Consider the following 13118-nt stretch of genomic DNA (forward strand, 5'->3'; position numbering starts at 1 on the left):
CTTTGGACAGCCATTCCCCTACTTTTTCTTCTATGACCAGCAACTCTGGTATGATACTTTTCCTCTTGTCCCTTTATCTCATCTTCTGGAGAAGAGTCAGAATCGCAAGTAGAGAAATCATTTAGGTTCATTTTTAAACCTTCCTAAATTCTGATATGCAGATATTTTCCAATATGTGAATTTACTGAACTTCTTTCTTTTCAGAAAGATGTGCAGATTTCCATTTAGCTTACAAAAATTTTACTTTCAGTGTCTTTTGTCTAGAATATTTAAAAAGTTTAAGTATAAAGATTAAATGTAAAGTGCTTTTTTATGCTATGCTTCAGTACTTTGAGGAAATTTAAAAACCGTGTACTTAAAATTGAAAAAAAAAATCATAGGTAAGATATTTAAGTTTCTGATAGCATAAGCTTACTTGTATGTTTCTCATTTAAAACTTATATTTAAAAAATTCAGGTGGAAATGAGACATTTTGACTAAACATTTTATAATACATGTAAGTGAAATTCCCCTCCTAGCCTCTCCCTTTCTTCCTTTTTGCTTATCAGCAGGACCAAACCTATCCATTTCCACAGATTGGTCTTTACTTTTTTTTTTTTTAAATGTAGCCTAGGTTTTTATTACCCTTGTTAATTTAAATATTACTTTTAAATTCTAACTGAATTTATTTCTAAATTCTCTATATATTTTATACTATATCTTCATGGGTAACTCAAATGTGCAGGACTGTTTGCCTTTGTGCTACATGACTCCAAGTTGCTATGCTTTGTGAATTATGCTTTGGTGAGTGTATTCTCTGTGCTTTAAGCAACCAGTCAGTAACCTTGCTGTTTTACATGTGCCTGCTTCTAGTAGTATATTCTGTATGTCTTTATCTCTTAGCTTTTATTTGCTACATTTAATCTGCTATGGTCCAGAAAAAAAAGATATTGCTAGATTTTAAAATATGTTCCTAAAATTATGTATTTTTAATTACTGTATGACATAGTATGGATATAGTCTATAGGGATTTCTTATGAGTCAAGTAAATAAGTTTTAGTACTTGGATATATAGCAGTTCTTTTGACTGTTGAGAGCGCTGTTTTGCTTATTTTCCAGCTCTCAGTTATGTTCTGAATAGCTGAGGCTACTGGTAAGTGACTTCTGGTTAAGTGAGCTACATTAATCTTATAGCCAGATGAGGCACATATTAAATTTTCCTTGCTTGCATCCAATTTTGTGTAATATGAGAGGCCTCTATATTTGGAGAGTCACAAGAGCTTCCCTTTTTTCCTGGGTTCTATTTCAGTGAATTTCCTTTCTCTGTTTTCCCATTTCTCTCTTACCTCTAAATTGATGATATTGATGTCCTTGAGAGAGAACAGGAGAATGAAACTTGGAAGAACTCCTGGAATTTTATTTCCTCCCTTTCTGTCATCTACATTTTTCTCCCTTTTCCTTAACATACATTTATGTACTTAAAATTCTCTCCTGCTGGGGTTGGTGTTCATAGAGTAAATAATCTTACACAGTGATTCTCTACCCAGTAAAGCTTGGTATTTGCCCTTCACATTTCCATGAATGTCTTAACCCTCACTGCTTATTCTCTCACTCTTCCCTCAGTCCCACATTCTTACTGATCTCTTGGACTAGGCCAGGAGTCTTTACCAGTAGCCTGGAATTGAGTAAGTGTACGTCAGGGGGATTTTGCCCCACTGAGAAGTAGTGGTTGAATAGAAGGGCAGGAGAATCCTTGCATCTCCCTGTTAATTTGCTTCTGAGTAGGAGATAGAGAGGAAGGAAGAGTGTGTTCAAATATCCCAAAACTTTGAGAGCCTTTTTTTCTCATTGAAAATCGATAAAGAGAGTGTTTGGATATTGTATAACATGATATATATGGGGAAAGGATTAGGAACTCTAAACATCTAAGAAAACTTTTAATTACAAAGCATGTATAATGTGTAACTAATTGGTAGCCTTTTGTTAAGGGATAGGATTCATATTTCATAGGATGAATATAATCTATGGGGATCAGACTTTTTAACAAACACATTTTTTGTACTTTACACATGGTCAGTTATATTTTCCCCCCTTTCTTTCTACTAGGAATTTCCATTTTTTACCTTGACGGCATTTCCTCCTGGATTTCTTGTGCATGTTGGGGGTGTTGTTAGTGCACGCTCTGTGAAGCTTTTGGATCGTATCCACAATCCTGGTATGTCCTTTAAAAGTTTGTTTTCAGTATTGCATTTACTTAAACTGTGGTTATTAAAATTAATTTTTATAATTAAAAAAAAGTCAAATCTAACTGAGAAATGAAAAAGAAAATATAAACTGGCGCATGTTGCTTTAAGTATTTGCAGTAACCCTAATGGAAAAAAAATCAAATAAGTAGAAGTATATTCTAGTTAGCTTTTTATGTAAAGAAAGAAATCTTGATTAATTTTTTTTGGCCAAAGCATCACTTTGAAGGAATCCTTAAGTAACTTTTGAGTCAGCTCTTTTTCTTTGATCCAGGCAGGTAGCAAATTTTGCAATTTGACCATTTTCATAAGATGTTAATTCTTTTAACTAGCAATAATTCTCTGTAGGTTATTTTAGTAATTTCCTTATTCCTAAAAGAAGTATTCCTTTGAAATGTAATTATAAACATTGTGTAGTATCTAAGAATTAAAAAAAAATAGTGCTGTCTGTGTATTTTCGGTTTCTTTTCTGAAGCTATTTATTCTATATAAGTAAACAAATAAGAATGGTAGCTCACCTCTTTAAAACATGGGATCATGATCATAAAAGAAGAAAGGCATCAAATCAGTTTCAATTTCAGGCCCTTGGTTTAGGAATGCTTTGATGGTTTTTTAAAATCCCAAATACATGATAAATGTGGTAGAAACTTTCCATATGGAGTGTTCTTGCAGTTCTCATTGACTGGATTCCTAGTAATTTGCTCAAGTCATTTATTATTTTGATGATATACTTTAAAGCTGAAGTTATGTTACTGTTTTTATTTGGCATATATACGTACATATTTTTGAAAAATTTAAATTGTCACTTCCAATAACCTCTTCCTGACACTTGTACTAATAGCTACAAAAAGTAAAACTTTTCGAAATTATTTTATGCAAAACATTGCAGATAGTGATTTTGGGGATTCAGAACATTACCATTCTTTTAAATTTAAGAAAAAATGTAACCTGTGCCTTGTGGTTTGATGTCATTTCAGTTAATAATTCCAGAGAAACAGAATGGAATTTTTTCCAGAGCTGGAACGAGATTTTCAGAAGAATAATAGCTAGGATTATTTAACTCTTAAAGCTGAACAAATACATCTTTTAAGCATTAGTCTTCTCTTTTTCTTCTCTGGTTTATTATTTTTTCCCACTATTTCTTATTTTTTTCTGGTCAATTTGAGATCTTTTCTTTATTCTGTAGTAATTAAAGACATATTTAGATTGATGCCAGTTTAATGTATTGAGACATTAGAGACTTCAAGTTCCATATCTTTGTTTAGGAACTTGTATTATTTGGAAAGTTCAAGGAATTACTGAGTTAATATACCTGACATTAACTGTGTGGCCCAAGGCTTGTTGCCTGTGTTTCTTTGGCCTGTTGACTCAAATATTTTAATAGATTGCACCCACTGATAAGCTCCAAAAATGGTTTCAGGAATATATTTAACTGTTGGTGATATCTTCTGTTTACTGAAAACATTATGATTTTATTGTTGCTTCCATGTACTCTGAGTAAGCCATAGAGTCTGGGAGAACAAACAAGGGTGACTTAAAAAAGTTTAAGTAGAGAGCTGTATTTAAAATCCCATTACTTTTGACAAAAAACTCTTCTTTTGGGCTTATCATTCTTGCCAGTGTATTCTAGTGGTGTGAGAAATGTAAGAATCTAGGCCCAGGGAAGAAAACAGGAATTTTTATTACAGAATACATTTTGTGTATTGCAATTATCAGCTTATTCATTCTCTTACTTTGCTCCCCTTTTTGGAATATTTTTTTCAATTTGCATTTACAAATTCTCAGTTATTAATGTACTTATTTTCCAAAAGATTATGGGCATATAATATAAATGCTTTTAATGATACATAAATTATATTTTAATTTTGATTTATTTTCAGTTAAATACAAATCGACTATATATTCTAATGGTTTCATTATTACAGTATTTTGATGTAAATATCACATTCTTTGGGTTTTATATATGTATTATGCATAAAAGATTTTAAGAACGTTTTATTGATGTTCTTAATATTTCATAAATAATTATTTATGAAAAAGATTTAGTTTGTTGAAAAAAGCTGAATGTTAAAAAACCCCTCTAGATTAGCATCTACCATGATGATGATGTATTAATTTTATGTCACTGAGTTACTTTGCTGAGAGAAACTTATGATGAATCGAGATGCATGTGCTAATGTTTAAAGTGCTGTATTTGCACCTTCAAATGAATCTTGCAGCTATTTTTTTGTCTAGTGAATATGGGAAATTTTCATTTTACACTGAGCATAGAAGGAAAAAAATCTTATTTTAAAACCACTACCACCTGCTAATTATGGATTATTATTATTTCGAGTTAGCTCTTAGAATTTTCTCCTTTCTTAAATATTAAACACGGAAAAGAATGGAGTGGTTTTAAAAATCAAGGTCATTATCTTAAACAACTCAACTTTAGTTGATATTAGATTATTATAGCATGCTCCTTCTTCTCTTTCTATTTCTACTTCTTATTAACTCTGCTGTCTGTGTCTTTCCAGTTCCTGTCGAGTGGTGTTGTCAATTATGTTCTTGTTTGTAGTGTTTTTTTTTTTTTTTTTTCCCTACTATTCTGCACCTAAAACTGATCTACTAATTTGCTGTTTTGAACTCAGCCTTTGTCGGAATTATGGGTAACACAAGATCTTACAAACTGCTAGACTGGAATAGTTTCAATTCAGGTATTTTGATGGTCATTCAGTACTACATATGCTGACAAAAATTATGGCAGCTCAGTGAAGTTTTTAGAAATGTTTTAGATTAAATAGGTTTAATGTCAATTCAGTTATACAGATAAATTCTGCAGTACATGTGTTACAACTCTTATAGTTTCCAGGGAAATGCAAATATAAAAACGTGTTAACTAAAATGAATTAACCAAAACCATAGAAATACCATAAATTACAAATGGCTTTTGTTAGGTGATTAACTTTCAGAATACTAAATTTAAATTATATTTATTACATTTTGGGCAGTTTTTTCATATTAGGTAAATGACATAGACATTAACTTTACGATTAAAGAAATATTGTTAAATATATTGTAAGTGTTAAATGGCTAGTTTGATAAGCTTAAAGTATGTTTAAATGTTAAATTAAATTTGAATATAATATATTTAGTAGTCTATAAATACTATAGAAGTATAGCTATTACCATTTTTATTTATAATTCTAGAAGTGTTTCAAAATTTGGTAAGTAAGAGCAGATTTGGGGGGAGATTAACAGCTTTCATAAGCTCCCTTCCTTCCCTTTCCACATAAGAATATGATTTTTCTTTTTAAGTAATTTTACATATGGATATAGTTTGTAGTTTTAGAGAAACTTAACTAAGGTAAATTTACAGCTGATGATGTGGTTTAGAGTCAAAGCCAATTTTTCTTTTTGGTAAAAGTATATTTTTTTAATATAACTATCTAAATTTTTGTGCTATTTATTTTTGGAATTAAATAATAGAACCATTTTGATTCAGTATCAGGAGCTGATATTTTGCCTAAAGGATTTTACCAGTATATCTATTTACAGAAAAACAAAAACACCAAGAGACTCAGCATTTTAGATAATATCCCATAATCTTTTCAATATTTTAAACTTTTTTTGTTCTTAGGAGTCCAGGATATAAGTTCGGATGTAAGTAATGCATGTTTGACTATGAAGTATCTCATGTACATCATGCAGATTTACCTAAGTTTAGTGTAGTAAACAATCTGATCAGTTCTAACCTTTGCAGATTTAGACTGACATCATTTGGTAAGTCTTCAGGGAAATTACCTCTATCTCCTATCCAAGTTTTTGCCAGTATGTTATCATATTGATTAGAATTAAAACAATCATTTTTAATGTAATGCGTTATACTTAGCTTTTAGTGAGAAAAATACCCTGCTAGATTCATTTAATAAAAATAAGAATGTATTTTTAAAATGTAGGCAGATTAGTGTATGGGCAGTGAAGAAGCTTAATTATGTAAGAAAAGGATATTGGAATAGACTGATCGTTAATAATATAAGTAGCTTAAATGTTGTCAGGGCAAAGATGTTTAGGGTGAGATGTGTGTTAGATGAGAGAACAGCCTTGGAAAGTAGAAAAGCCATTAAATCTTTTTTTTTTTAATCATTAAATCTTATAGGTATAATACTTTGTTCCCATAAGCAGAATTGCAGAATTTGGCGAGGAGAAACATGGTTGAGGAAGCAGTATATCTTGCCATCATTTAAAATAAAGTCAGGTAGTAAGTGTATGAAAAAAAGATGGATATAAGTAAACAGAATATTAAAATCAAAGCTGACACTTTCAGTTTAATGTTCTCATAGCTCTGTGCTTTTGACTGAGATATTAGAATCTTTATGGTAATGGTACATATTCAGAAATCAGGCTGATTTTGATATTAGGTTAAGAAAAATAATGTGATAATTCTGAAAAATAATGTTAAGAATGTTATATTTGATAAATATATACCAACAATTAATGTATTCTTTTCTGTAATTAGGGAATAAATTAGCGATTACTGTCTTGTATTACCATAGAAAATCAAGAATTGATCATGTCAGTAAGAAAAATTATTGTTGATATGATTTTTATTAATGTTAGAAATTGTTCATCAATACTGAGTTTCCTGAATTCTCTGACACCATTTATTATGTGAGGTATCACCAATTTAATAAAAGCTTTCCAAGAGAAAGGAGAAACACCACTACCATATTAAATATATTGATTAATTATTTAGATATTTTTATTTCAGAAATATTAAAGTGTAGAAAGATATATGAAAGCATTTTTATCACACAACAATATTTCATGAAATATATATCATGCAAGCATCTACTAGAATCAATTTTGTGCCATGCACTTTGCTAGATAATAGGCATGCAAGGATGCCAGCCAGTCACTGTTTTCATGAAGATCATATTCTGGAAGGTTAGAAAAAATAAGTTGATGGTTTATTGTGTGTTGTGGTGTGGTGTGATACAAGATACAGAATTAAAGAGGAAGAAGGTGTGATTAACTATGTGGCAAGGAAACTTGGAAAGGTAATTCTTGAGTTCAGTTTGAAGGATATATAAGAGATTTACATAGATACAATTTTCAGGGGCGCCTGGGTGGCTCAGTGGTTGAGCGTCTGCCTTTGGCTCAGGGCGTGATCCTGGAGTCCTGGGATTGAGTCCCACATCAGGCTCCCTGTAGGGAGCCTGCTTCCCTCTCTGCCTACGTCTCCACCTCTCTCTGTGTCTCTCAAGAATAAATAAATAAAATCTTAAAAAAAATAAAGATTTATTTTTCAGACAGTATATTTAGAAGCATATTGTTCCATCCTTTGAATGTAGTTCTGAAACTTCAGGTGTACGTTGCAAAACAAGACCCTAGCCATTACCTGTTTGATGATATTTACGTAGTTACTCCATACCTATTGTTTGCCCTTGAATATAGAATGTCTTGGTTAATTGAGCTTTGTGTGTGTGTGTGTGTGTGTGTGTGTGTGTGTGTGTGTGTGTGTCTCCCATTTGCTCCTGCTTTGCTGTCTTAGGTTGTGTTAACTATAGTGATAGAAAATATTTTTGTAAAGCAGGAGGAAGAAAACTCAATTACCTGAAAATTTATTTTAAAGTTACAGTATTACCTTTTCTTATCTTGCTTCTATGTTTTTGTCCTGGTAACAGACTTCACGACAGACAAGATGAATCTTCTACTAGAAAGGAGGAAGCAGGATTTGCAGCTCTGTGTGTGACGTGCCAGGAACAGGCTGCATAAGAATAAGACTGCATATCCCATAGTCACATTTGTTTTAGATCATGATTATAGGATGGAGAATGGATTTAAAGACAGCAAGACAAGAGACAGGGAAGCTACTTAGTTGACTGCAGTATTCCTGGCCAGATAGGTGATTTAGGATTTGGTGATGGTAGGAGAGCTAAAGTTTATAGAGCACTTACTGTGTGCCAGGCACTCTTCCAAGTGGTTTATTGTAGTAGGTTATTTAATTCTCAAAACATAGATATGAGGTAGGTATTTTTCCTATTTTGTGGATGAGCAAAACGAAACAATTTTCCCAAAGTAAGATACAAACTTGTTGAGCTATACTGTGAACCTAACTACTCTGGCTTCAGGGCTTATACTCTTAACATAAATTTATAAAATATTTTAAATGTGAAATCATAGGAGTTGGTAATTAGTGGAATGTGGCAAGTAAAGCAGTGTCTTGGCAACTTTGAGCTGAGAGAAAGAGGTGGATTAGGATTATCCCACATAGCTACAAGTCTAAAATCCCAATGAGTAGTTGAATCCTACGTTTTAGAAACCCAAGTCTGTTTGAAAATTGAGTTGTAAAAAATATTCTAAGAGTAAGTTTTAAAAATCATAGCTCAGTGTTTCTCAGATGGCTATGCTTTTTTTTTTTTATTCTTCTGAATTTACCACTGAAAGTATTTCTGCATAGCCTATGGTTATAACTTTTAATTAGGAATAGTCTCAGTGTAGTTGAGGAAAACTTGTTATTCTTTTTTCATGTATGATGCATGTGAGGTTAGATATTTTTTCAGGAAGTCATAAAAGGAAATATGAAGAAGACATATAATGTGGTTTGAAAAAAAATAGCTTCCAAGCTTAGACTTAAGCTTAGACTTAAGAGTGAACGGTTTACTTAGTGGACAGCTTGTTTGAAACTAGGTAACTTTCCTTTGTTTTGAGAATATTTTAGAAAGTTTTATTTAGATTGTAAATTTAAGGACGTATTTTACTTACAACTTTCTCAGTCTTACAATGAATGAGTTTTTGCTAGTATTAAAGTCTTACAATGAATGCATTTTTGCTAGTGCTAAGCTTTACTTGAGTGGTCTGAATTTAGAAAATGTTACTCTTTTTTTGTTAGTTATCTGAATTCTAGTTGTTTAGAAAATTTACCTTCCTTTGGGGGCAAAAACCAATAAAACCAAGAAAATAAGTATAATTATTACATTAAACATACTTAATTTTAACAAAGTGATTAGCAGTTTGATAATCCAGATTTTTTTTTCAGTTTTAAGTAAAAATCTTTTTATTCAGTGGATGTTTGTGGTGTGCCTACCATGTCTTAAGTATGATGTTGGGGATTGGGAACACAATTGTTCCCAGACAGCCTGTTTATATACCTAATCTAGGTTATTTCTTATACTATTTTGCTGTGCTTGCGTGCGTGTTTGTGTGTATGTGTGCATGTGTGTAGTAGTTAAATGGAGATAGGCTTTCTTAGAACTTGAATTCTACTGATGATCGCAGCAGTTATTTTTACCACATCTGGGAGGTACTCATGAGCAGATGTGCAAAACTAAACCCAAAGTAGTTGGTTTTAGCAGCTTTTGGTTTTAAGAATTTTAATAAGAGTTTTAGGAGGTAGATATATAGAGTTCAAGAAGACATAAACATAGCCATGTATGATGTGCGAGCTTCTCTGTATATGTAATACAACATATAAATGTAATAATTTTCTGTCTGTATATAATATAACTGGATATTGATTACTATCCATTCTTTATTATTTGTAAAAAGTCAGATGTATAATTTTCTTACTTTTGAAATTTTGCTCTCTATATATCTAATATAACTGGATTTTAATTACAGTATTATGTGACATGTAAATATAATATACAATCTATATATAAAGAGGGAAATCTCACATATAAGGAGGAATTATATATCTGACTTATTTTATAAATAATGAAGACTTCAGTTTGATCTAACATGGATTATATCCCAGTTACCATCCTAACATCCCAAATTATTGCAAGTTGGTGTCTTCTCTGAATTTGCATATCATTTCCTCTGTGAATGGACTGTTCTTCCTAAGTTGGTGTTGAATCCCCACCTAGTTTGAGGTTGTATACATACTTAAATCTGAACTAATTTCTTTTTCACTAGGGGAAATTTATCTTCAAAAAGTTGTTTTGTGTTGGAATAATACTATAAGGTGTTTAAGAATGTGGCTTTCTTATGCTGTCCTTTAATGAGATAGATTATCACTGTACTAAAAATGTTTATTTGAGCTCAGTTAACACTTTATCTCTTCTTATTTATTTAAAAATTAGATTGGATATTGTCCATTTCCTTTTTTTTTTTCTTTAAGCCAGATTCAAAGATTCTCAAGGGCAGAATTCATTCTTCTCTTCCAGAGCTATGTAAAAATAGGATTAAATTCAACATTTAGGGAGTCAGGGTTTCTTAGTTGCAAGTGTGTTATTGCCTAAAATCTCAAAGAGATTCAGTTTTATAAAGTCATATTATGTTGAATTGTTCACTTCTTTACTTTCTGAGATATAAGCATTTACTTCCATTTTAGGAATCTTTACCAGTTTCACTTGCACTTCAGAAATAAGATAAAATGTTAAAAAGATGGCAAGATATCAAGCTATGGCCATGCTCTAGAAAAGTAACAGTAGTAAAATGAATGAGTTGTGATGTCAGCCCAAGTGTGCAGACATTACCTCTAAAAGAAGCATTAGTGAGGTATTGATCTAGAGCTCAGTTCATGACTACGAATAAAAGGATATATTAAAAGATTTATGGGGCATCTGACTGACTCAGTTGGTGGAGCATGTGACTCTTGATTTTGGGGTTGTGAGTTTGAGCCCCAAGTTGATATAGAGATTACTTTATAAAAGAAAGATTTGTGATATTATCTATGAGGAGTTTTGACCCATAGAAGAAAAATATAACATTGTATGAAATATAGTTTATAAAATAAATAAATTTTAGTATCTCCTAAAATAAGATCTTTTTAAAATTATAAGTAATTCTATGGATTTTTGGGAGGAGCATGGTATTTTAGAGAAGAAACGTTTTTCTTGCATCTTTGAAATGTTGATTAATTGAGACCTTCACATCTCAGCTGTATATCCTTCAAATGACTAAATTGTATCCAGTTTTATGAGTGGCATGTATAATTGCCATAAATTTTTAAGCCAGACTCTTTGTTTTGCCTTTTACAGGAGTATGGTAAATCCTCAGTTTTGACCTCTGGAGAGTGAATAAAACAATTCAAATTCAACTAGTGTGTTTCCTAGAGGAATACAGTTAACAGTTGTTAAGCTTTAAAAATTCCACTATAGAATTAAATACTGTGATATTTCTGAATTTTCAGTTATAGTAAGTTAGGCTGAATCATTACTGTGTGAATATTCTCTGGCTAATCTCTGGCATAAATATAATATAGGTTTTGAACATAAATTTAATTTTTTCTAATATTAAATAAATTGATTATTCTTAATTTTATTTTAATTAAATAACCCCTAAATTTAATAGCCAACAAATTCATCCTTTGGCTTCTTGCTTACAGTTATAGATAATTATTGTTAATTCAATTCCTAGTTTGTGATGAAATGCTCTTTACTGTATGCTTGCCTTGCTTTCACCTAGAATCTAGGGCCATTACTTTCTGTAACCATTTCAGTGAGCTGCCATAGTTTTCAGTCTGTACTGTCACCTGATCCAAGCATGCGCCAAAATATCCACTGTTTCTGGCTCCTGTCTGCTGAATCTGCTTTGCAAAACCCTTTGTTCTCTGAGCTTTTGCTTAAGCCAAAAACAAAATTTAACAAATTCTTTGGAGTGTGGACATATGCCATTTGCTTCCTTAGCTCCCATGTTATGTAACTTTAGCTTTTATTAAACTTGTAAATACTTTATTAAATACAACAATGGCATCCCCATGTGCAATTGTGTGGCTCATGTGTCAAAATAAAGGCTGCTTGTGACCTTGTCAGAAGAGTATGAATGCTCCACTTGCGCTGCATTCAGCTTTTTGTTTTGTTTATTTTTTTTTTTTAAATCAGCCACTTATTCTTTCATAGTGTTTGGTTTAATTAACTGATTATTTTAAGTGTTATACCAAGGTAAGTTTGATGTAAATAAACTTTGTATTCTATGTGGTTATATGTATTTCATAGTAATTATTACATACTTTTCCATGTAGACATGCTAGCCATTTCTAAATAAATATATCCTGAACTTAAAATAAGTAACTTCCTCCATTTTTTAAATTAGTTTAAAAAACAATGTCATGGATCACTTTCTGTAAAATTCAATTTAAAACAGAAAGGCTGCCATGTATTACTTGTGGCACAGATGTAGGAGAATCTAATATGAGAAAATCTGTTTTTATAAAAGCATAGTATACAATTATTTGCTTTAGCAAGTAATATTTTAAACTTCCAGAAGAGTTTAGAAAGTAAATAGCAGGTCCTACTAGTGTTTTTAAAGAAAAGCAAAACTTTATTACAGTTTTTCAGGGAAAATAGTTATTTTCTAAACTGAGATAATATTTCTTTTATTATTTATGATATCCATTTTTAGAGAATCATAAATAATTTGATAGATTGAGCAACTTTTAAGTTTTTGTCTTATGGTAAAAATTCCCTTATTAGGAAAGGAAGATGTTAAATAGATGCCCAAATTGTTTTGGAACCATATGTGCCTTAAAAAGAGAATGGATTTGAAAGTGTATTTGTGCTGTTAATGTCTATATTTCAGGGGGAATATGAAGAAATTCTTTAGCATAATAGCATATGTGCAATATAGGGTTACCTAATTGTGTTACACATTTCTTAATTCATAATATTGATTGCTAACACCATATTGTAGTCTTTTCTATTTCTCTTCTTTATTTTATCCCGTCTTTCGATCTTTTCCTCAGTTTCCTAGAGGTTGCATTTCCTTGTTTTTTTTTGTTTGTTTGTTTTGTTTTGTTTTGTTTTTCTGAAAGAAAGTTTTAGTGTAGCTCTGTCTTGGATCCAAAACTTTATTACAAGAATTGACTGGCATCATTTGTAGCTCTGGCTATTATCTCTTCATTTCTCCCTTTTGCTGATCTCCTCCCTGTGGAGGAAACAACATTACATCATAGGAATGTCAGCTATAACA

General features: G+C 31.3%; 1 protein-coding gene across 26 annotated transcripts in view; it reads left to right on the forward strand.

Moving 5' to 3' along the window:
* The window catches only part of C2CD5 (C2 calcium dependent domain containing 5), a 101368-nt gene that overhangs the window by 43133 nt on the left and 45117 nt on the right, over positions 1–13118 (forward strand). For 14 of the 26 annotated variants that reach the window (XM_072798688.1, XM_072798689.1, XM_072798699.1 and 11 more), the window contains one exon: positions 2086–2194. In XM_072798688.1, the coding sequence (XP_072654789.1) occupies positions 2086–2194 (109 nt within the window). Of the gene's footprint in view, positions 1–2085; positions 2195–4852; positions 4919–13118 lie in introns of all 26 variants that reach the window. The other 12 variants (XM_072798685.1, XM_072798687.1, XM_072798695.1 and 9 more) reach the window with 1 other exon arrangement.

Source organism: Canis lupus, chromosome 25 (assembly GCF_048164855.1).
Source record: "Canis lupus baileyi chromosome 25, mCanLup2.hap1, whole genome shotgun sequence".
Classification (NCBI taxonomy): domain Eukaryota; kingdom Metazoa; phylum Chordata; class Mammalia; order Carnivora; family Canidae; genus Canis; species Canis lupus.